Source organism: Hippocampus bargibanti, linkage group LG06 (assembly GCF_051943395.1).
Source record: "Hippocampus bargibanti isolate YZ-2025 linkage group LG06, ASM5194339v1, whole genome shotgun sequence".
Taxonomy (NCBI): Eukaryota; Metazoa; Chordata; class Actinopteri; order Syngnathiformes; family Syngnathidae; genus Hippocampus; species Hippocampus bargibanti.
In genome coordinates, this window is record NC_142739.1 from 729,294 (window position 1) to 738,296 (window position 9,003).

The following is a 9,003-nucleotide window of genomic DNA, read 5'->3' on the forward strand; positions in this document are numbered from 1 at the left end:
TCATCCGTTGGAGCCTTCTCTTTGATGTATTCATGGAGCTTGGATGTTTCATCCTGGACAGTGGCTCTCACACTCACTAGTCCCCGGCCTCCTTCCTTACGGCTTGTGTACAGTCTCAGGGTGCTGGACTTGGGATGGAACCCTGCGTGCATGGTGAGGAGTTTTCGGGTCTTAACATCCGTGGTCTGAATCTCTTCCTTTGGCCACCTTATTATTCCTGCAGGGTATCTGATCACTGGCAGGGCATAGCTGTTTATTGCCCGGGTCTTGTTCTTGCCATTGAGCTGGCTTCTGAGGACTTCTCTCACCCGCTGGAGGTATTTGGTCGCAGCCTCTTTCCTTGTTGCTAGTTCGAGGTTGCCATTGGCCTGTGGTATACCAAGGTACTTGTAGCTGTTTTCAATGTCTGCTGTTGTTCCTTCAGGGAGTGAGACCCCTTCAGTGTGGACTACCTTGCCCCTCTTAGTCACCATCTGACTACATTTCTCCAGCCCGAATGACATTCTGATATCACTGCTGTAGATCCTGGTTGTGTGGATCAGGGAGTCTATGTCCCTTTCACTCTTAGCATACAGCTTTATGTCATCCATGTAGAGGAGGTGACTGATTGTAGCTCCATTTCTGAGGTGGTATCCATAGCCTGTCTTGGCGATTATCTGGCTGAGGGGGTTCAGTCCAATGCAGAACAGCAGTAAATGTAAAACATCAAAATCATCAGAACAGAAAAAATACAAAGTATCAAAAGAACACCAAAAGTAAAAGTCCGCCATGGTTAAACAAACACATGCACAGCATACACAATGCATGCAACAAACAATGAACCGACACCGGATGGTCGTGCCGTGAGTCCTTTTAAGTGTCACAGATTAAAACGACCAGCACCAGCGAGGCTGCAGGCAGGGCTGACGTCGCTACCCGATGGTCGCCAATCCGAACGTGGCAGTCCGCCACTGATCGGGATGACCAGCACCTGTGCAGGTGCAGGTGCAAGCGGGGCTGACAGCGCCACCCGTTGGTCGCCAACCAGATCATGACAGTCTCATCACCTCCCGTATCGATTATTGTAATTCACTTCTTTTCGGGGTCAATCAAAAATGTCTCCATAAACTCACACTAGTCTAAAATTCCTCAGCCCGGATCATCACAAAAAAAACCTCCTTTCATCACATCACTCCTGTCCTCCAACAGCTCCACTGGCTCCCTGTTAAACTCCGTATTGAATTCAAGATACTTCTGTTTACATTTAAAGCCATCCATAAACTTGCCCCCCCCCCCCCCCCGATATCTGTCTGACCTAATTCAAATCTCCATTCCTTCTCGGGCCCTCAGATCCTCTTCCTCCCTCCACCTCTACATGCCCTCTGCCCGTCTCACAACGATGGGGTGCAGAGCCTTCAGCCGCTCCGCTCCTAAACTCTGGAACTCACTTCCACCCAACATCCGCAACATTGACTCCCTTCCTACTTTCAAATCTCACCTGAAAACCCACCTGTTTAAACTTGCTTTCATGGTCTAATTTATTATGCTGTTTTATTATTTATTGTTTTATGCATGATTTTACTATTTTGTGTATTGTCTTTGTTGTAAAGTATCCTTGGGTGTTCAGAAAGGCGCTTGTAAATTAAATGTATTATTATTATTATTATTATTATTATTATTATTATTATTATTATTATTATTATTATATAACCGATATCGATATAATGAGACTTTACTGTATATATATATATATATATATATATATATATATATATATATATATATATATATATATATATAGTATATGTATATGTATATGTATATGTATATGTATATGTATATGTATATGTATATGTATATGTATATGTGTGACGGGCGTCACAACAGTGACTGTCTTCATCTCCACGATGCTGCCGTATTAATGAAGACGAGACGCGTGGATGTGTCTTTTTATTTCTTTTATTTCTGCAACACAGTATGGCAGAAGGGATGGGTGAAGTCGCATGGGTTTCGTCTTGTGATTAACTGCGCAATAGAAAAGCACATGTGCTCCAAAGTTCCACTCGACAAAACGTGAAGTAAATAATGACACAAAAAGTAATCTGGACTCGAAATGAATAAGGGAACTAATTAGATAACACTAGACAGTACAAAAGGGGAAACAAAATAAGATATTGTCATGAAAATGCACGTTAATCAAGACCAACAGAAAATTGCGACTCACCCTGAATCTCCTCGAGATTGTTCTGGAAACTATGGGCGGGGCATAGTGCCACACTGTGCGCCGGTGCGTCACTTCCTTCATAATTTAATAATCTAAGCGCACAACTCCGTTACATATGTATATGATTTATTGCTCTTTGCGGGTAAGCCTATCCCAGCTAATAAGTGAAAAGCAGGACACGCCCTGGAGTGGCTGTCATCCATTCACATGGCACATACAAACAATCAACAATTTACATTTAACACTCGAGGACAGATTTGCATACATGCATGTTTTTGGAATGCAGGGGTAGCCGGAGAAACTGACAGAAACGCCACACAAGAAGGCTGGAGAAGAGATTTGACACTTGGGTAAACTGAGTTATGCGCATTGTCATCTGTTATTATTATCCATCCATCCATTTTCCATACCGCTTATTCCTCATTAGGGTCGCGGGGGGTGCTGTAGCTTATCCCAGCCGTCTTCGGGCACCCGGCGGGGGACACCCGGCGGGCCACCATTATTGTTATTCTTATTATTATTATTACATATGCGCCTTTCAAAACTCTCAAGGACACTTTACAGTCACAGGGTAGGAAGATATTATTATTATTATTATTATTATTATTATTATTATTATTATTATTATTATAAGTAGTAGTAGTAGTAGTAGTATAGTATTGTTGTTGTTGTTGTTGTTGTTCTAAAAGTGAGTGAGATGATTAACGTTTTATGTAAAGGCGAGATGGTAAGCTTCATTTTTGTACTGACTGGACTGCTGTGTGAAATAAATTGCGCAAGCCGGAAGAGGAAACAATTACCAAACCCAAATTTCAAATTTCATGTCCAGTTAGGTGCAAGTAAGCCTTTATGGGTTTTATTTTGAGAAAGGTGCGTCAAAGATTTCTCGCGTCAAATCCATCGAATGACCAAGGTTCAAGGTACCCGGAGAAATGTCAGCAGTAAAGAGCAGACACGCCCCCTGCCACCCCTCTCTTCACCCCAGTTGCGGTTGATTCGGTGAGCAGCGGGCCGCCTCACTGCCACCGACTGACCAGCTTCTCCCCCTCGTGTGTCAGTCTGGTGGCTTGGCGCCTCCCCTCTTTTCTCCTCGACTCTATAAACAATCTCCTCCTTGCTTGCACTCTCAGTCAGATCGATTTAGCGCGACTGCGGCCTCGCGGGATATTAAGCAGGAGCGCACCTGAGGGGGGAAAAAAACCACAAAAATATTCCATTTTGAAGCAGTTTAATTAGTGCCGTTTACTCGTTGATTTTCTCGTCGTCTGCGATGAAGGCTGTTCCTCCTGCGCACCCCCAGGACTCTTCGTCTTCCTCCTCCTCCTCCTCCAGCAGCAGCAGCAGCGGCAGGCAACCCTCCTTCCACTCCCTGACCTACCAGAGTCTCTCCGCCGCCCGGTCCAGGATGGAAGAGGAGGACCGGCACTGTCTGCGGTACGACATGAACGACTGCTACAGCCGACTGAAGCGCCTGGTGCCCACCATTCCGCAGGATAAGAAAGTCAGCAAAGTGGAGATCCTCCAGCACGTCATTGACTACATTCTGGACCTGCAATCGGCCCTGGAGACGCACCCTTCTCTCCACAAACAAGCGCCTCAGCGGACTGCGACGTGCGTTTCTCTGGCGCCCAACCCCAGCCGAACGCCGCTGGCGGTGCTCAACGTTGACCGCCACCAGGTACCGCTTGTTGAATACAGTAGTGCCGGGAAATATTGAACCCGGCCGCGGAAGACTATATATAAAAGCGACAACGCGGACAAAGCCCGTCATCCCCGCTACATGTCGTTGTCCCGTCAACGGAAGAGAAATTGTTTCTGAAATTCAATAACCGACGCGTGTGTCTGCCGAACGACGTGGGGTACAAATTGCGCATTTAGCGTTTCTTAGATTGCGCACTTGATCCCAGGCTTTATGATTTGCATGATAATGACGAGTGGGTGTCAGAGGCCCGCCTCAACCCACGGCCGCTCAAGTATCTCAGCCGGTAGTCCTCTCCGCCGCGCACAAAAAAAGCAATTTGTTATTCAATAGACCATAAAATAATTGAATGTGGCTGCAATGTTTCCCTGCAAAGTATTATTTCAGGAAACTTGGCATGGGTTTTAAAAGGTAAACTATTAAATATGATTTTGCCCTATCATTTTACATTTGTTTTCTTGTTGTTTTTTGTTTGTTTTTGTTTTTAGACGACGTCAATTGTCAAAAAGCCAGAGGACTCCATTTTATGCCGCTGAATCCAAAACTTTGGTAAGTGTGAATATTTTTATACTGTTGTAGTTACTGTATGTTTTATCATGAAATATATTATTTTCTGCACATATGTATATATCGTTACATCTCTCTCTCTCTGAGTCTATCTATCTATCTATCTATCTATCTATCTATCTATCTATCTATCTATCTATCTATCTATCTATCTATCTATCTATCTATCTATCTATCTATCTATCTATCTATCTATCTATCTATCTATCTATCTATCTATCTATCTATCTATCTATCTATCTATCTATCTATCTGTCTCTCTCTTCTCTCTCTCTGTCTCTCTCTCTCTCTCTCTCTCTCTCTCTCTCTCTCTCTCTCTCTCTCTCTCTCTCTCTCTCTCTCTCTCTCTCTCTCGTCTCTCTCTCTCTCTCTCTCTCCATCTATACAGTATATATCTATCTATATATCTGTACATCTCTATCTATGAATATCTATATTTGTTTATCTATCTATACGTTATATATCTATGCGTATATCTATATTATTGCTATACATATCAAGAGTCGTGTAAACACGACATCGGTTTGGTCAGTGAAATGCATCGCCATTGAAACAAACAGACATTCTTGTAGCGTATCGTTGTAAATGCGGGAGATAGACAAGACAAGGAAAAGAATAATTGAGCAACATGAACAGAGGCAGCTGCGCTTTGGTGCAATAACGGTCACCGGTGAAGCAATCAGCGAAGCAGCCGATGTTCAAACATTACGTTGAGTCTTTGACAGCGACTCTGTCCCTCTGTAAAATCGACGTCGACGCCACTGATTTGGTGCGGCGGTCGGTCGACTGAAAGTGGACCAGACTCTCAGCTGGTCGGCCGGCCAGTAGCCTGAGAAGCCACGTCCGTGTTGTTTGACCTGCTTTGTTTTGGGTTGTTGATCGAGCATGGCCTGTGTTTTGTCGGTGGCGCCAGTCAGTCTGGAGAGCTGTAGCTGACCCCCCGTCCCCACTTCTATTCATGCCCTCCACAGGTGTGCAGGCTGAACAGAATCGCTCCAAAAGCCAGCAAAGCTTCACCAGGGACTCACAGCCAACTGGATGCACAATCCCAAAGGGATTTGGAAACTATCGGAAGGAACAAATCTGAAATGTGACTTTTAGTTCCATTGAGCGTGCATTAAAAAGCCGTTTGTCTCAAAGCAACCCCATCCACTTTATTTCTCGCCACATGAAATTCCTTTATCTTTGAACCCCAGCCACGAACAAGCATTACACGAAAGCCCTTTGTGCTTCAAGAACATGTGAGTTTAAAGCTTTACTGAACTGCAAAATTGCTGTACATATTTTGGACATCTATTGTTTCAAATAGATGATTTGTGCGGAGCAGGGATGCTATCCCCGCCACCGCATCTTATTTGATATTGTAAAGACAAACAATTCAAATTGAAAACAATTAAAATTGTACATGAAAAGAAACAAATGATCTAATGACAAATATTTGAAAAGAAGACATATACTGGATGCTTCAAATAGACTATTGTAATTATGAGATATTTTTATGAAGAATGATGTTGGTTGTTTTGTAACTACACTCTGAAGTCTTTTGTGAATGAATGCGGTTTTGTCCTCACACGATGATATCAGTTCACTTTGCAATGTTTTGGAAATGGATTCCGATGTAGCATGTCGGGCTCATTGCAGAGATGTCAAATGTGCACTGAAGCAGGCCTCCCTGTGTAGAGAATGTCTTTTGTTTGCTCTGCTTTCCCTTGTTCTTTTTATACTGTGACACTTGACCCGTTCGGTCGGGGCAATGGATCGCTCAGCTATTTTATATGTCGCTTTGTGGTTCTTGTAGTTGTTGTTGTTGTTTTGCTTTTAATGAAAAGGCCCGACTTCATGATTTTCCAATGCACACTTGTGAAAAGCAAGACACGCAGCACTTCGAACAATGTACAATGTGATCCAGAAATAGACAATTCTACTGAATCACATTCTAATTTTATTTGGACCGCGTAAACATTCATGACAGTTAATTGTGATGATCAGCATGTTTTTTCTGTGATCATGAGTTTATTTCAGCACGCCGATGGTTCAATAAAAAAATGTTTTCATGACTTTGAACGCCCAATTTACCTCACTATCCTCCTGCCAGTGTGGGAGAGCTCATGTACGTGACTGTCCGCTGCACTGTTGGAATTGACCTTCACTGGCTTGTGAGGCGTTGTCAAAACAATTAAAGTTTCCAGGAAGAATTGCGTCGTCTCATTATTTGTCTCCAGAGGTTTAATGTTTGCGGTGCCGGTGCAAGCAAGTGAAATAATGAGCCGCAGAAGGACGTGTGGTGTAACGGGGAAAAGCATTCGGATCCAATTTGTAGTTTGATTCCAAATGGTCAAGTCGAACCTTATCTCACAAATACAGAAGTGTGGAAAAAATATTACGGTTGACAACATTTAACACCATTGTTATTTCCCTGATATTTCTACAAAAAGAAACATCTCATGTCGCACAATGCGAAATGCTACTTCATGGGTGGCATTCTTAGAAAAGATTTTGTTGCATGAATTACAGCCTACCTTCTTTAGGGTATTCACTACATAACAAGTAACATACATGTTGTTTTCCCCATATTTATGGAAACTTGAAAAGTGTCACTTAAAATAACGATGCTGCTCTGTGGGGGGCTTCAAATTGGTTTTTGTGTCATTGATACTTTGGAAGGGACAAAACCGAGGTTCAAATCACGAACCCGTTGCTCGAAATCTCCAGTGATATGACGCACTGCATCAAAACAAGTTGAAACTATGCTGTAAAATGTTATGGCATCAAAGAAACTGGATTAAAATGAAATAGGAATACAGATAAATGAGATTGGACGATGGATTGATGCATCACACTAGACACGCTGCTTGAGTGGCTCCATTATTTGTCATGGCCAACAAAAGTTAGTTGAAGCTCCAACTCACCGAAATGAGGACATTCGGGATATGAAGATGGTTGCGGTGTATTTCGCAGAGCTTCAGGTTTGTCTTCAACCAACTGACACTTGTGTACGCGTCTACAAAATCCTGCTCAGGTATCGATTTGTCATTGACATGTGCCTCATGTCAGATGTGGCTCACAATGCCCACAGTGTGTGAGTGAGTGTGTGTGTGTGTGTGTGTGTGTGTGTGTGTGTGTGTGTGTGTGTGTGTGTGTGTGTGTGTAGAGCCTGACTTCAGTTTTTCGTTATGACATTCAGCTGCCGTGACTGCGATCATCTTTTTTTTTAAGGAGAGGATCAATGAAAGAACGATAAACCCGCACAACGCATTGTAATGAATCAAATTGAAAAGCGTCTGTTTCACGCTATTTTACACCTACGCCGGTGTTGATTAATGATATGCACAATCATCCGATACATTCTCTGCATTAAACTGATTTTAAATGATAGCATCTGTTACTATGAAATGAATACACTGCAGCAGTGTTTTGAATATTGCTGAGGAGATTCACAACACTAACAGGTTTGTGATCTTCTGATTTTAGACGCATCTGAAAACACATTTTAGGTATGTATGTCTGGAAAATCTCTCTCTCTCTCTCTCTGTGTATTGTTATACATATATTTCAAGACTTTCCTCACCATGTCTCCTCCAACCAAAGTTTGAACAAAAAAAACATCTTAAATCGGGGAATTTCAATGTAAATTACTGAAATATTGCATTGGTTGCGTGCAAAATTAATCCACATTCATGTGCAATGGGAGGCAGCAGCGGACGTGTACTCACATTAACCCCAAATAAAAATCCCCTGGTGTGCCTGCCACGTCCTGATCGTTGACTTGCTATCAGAAGTCTGATGCTTTGAGTGTTATTTTCGACTTGTCGTTTGACCTTATTAAGGCCCCTGTTGCAACTGATGAGAACCAGCCCCAAAGCATGAAATTGCGTTTGACTGTCTGTGTTGTCTTCTTTTACAGAAAGCGGTTGGGTTTGCTTAATACCCTCTTTTGAAACGATGATCAAATAGGTTAGCCTTGATTTTATTGGACCACACCAAAAATACAACCGAGATTTTGATTGGTTAATCATAAAATAAACATTCAAACAACCAACGACTAAACGTCGTACACACTTGCGCACCCACATTTTTTCAGCGTCTTGTTTTTCTTGCCCTCCTTGAAAAGATTAGAAAGGAATTGAACCGAGTTTCGCGGCAAAATGATAAATGGTGTTAGTCTATTAAAAATCACAAAATATCTGTGTAAGCCCTCGGTCGTGCAGGAGTGAGTGGTCCATCGATGAAAAGGTTTCTTTAGCTGTCATTTGTACTTCTTTGAAGGTGTTGGACGTTTCGCTTCTTATCCAAGAGGCTTGGTCAGCGAACTAAAATTTTGCTGGTCGCTCAGACCCTCTATATATATTCTTGCTGTGCAGAGGTGGTGGTGCCAGACTTCTGCTATGATAGGTCCACACTGTAAGGTTGGAGGAAGCAGAGGACCAATTCCTGAGGCTCCACTGATTACTTCTATTATCCTGACTGATTATGATCTACCAATCAGGCCAGTCGTAGAAAATGTGGTCATTTTATTCAATGTTTAGGCTTGCTC

General features: G+C 42.7%; 1 protein-coding gene across 1 annotated transcript; it reads left to right on the forward strand.

Moving 5' to 3' along the window:
* Window positions 1–3,267: 3,267 nt before the first annotated feature.
* Window positions 3,268–6,664, forward strand: id4 (inhibitor of DNA binding 4). Its single transcript, XM_088999557.1, has 3 exons — window positions 3,268–3,881; window positions 4,391–4,451; window positions 5,441–6,664. The coding sequence occupies exons 1-2, from the start codon at window positions 3,474–3,476 to the stop codon at window positions 4,436–4,438; spliced, it is 456 nt and encodes a 151-aa protein (XP_088855683.1). The 5' UTR covers window positions 3,268–3,473; the 3' UTR covers window positions 4,439–4,451; window positions 5,441–6,664.
* The last annotated feature ends 2,339 nt before the right edge of the window (window positions 6,665–9,003 follow it).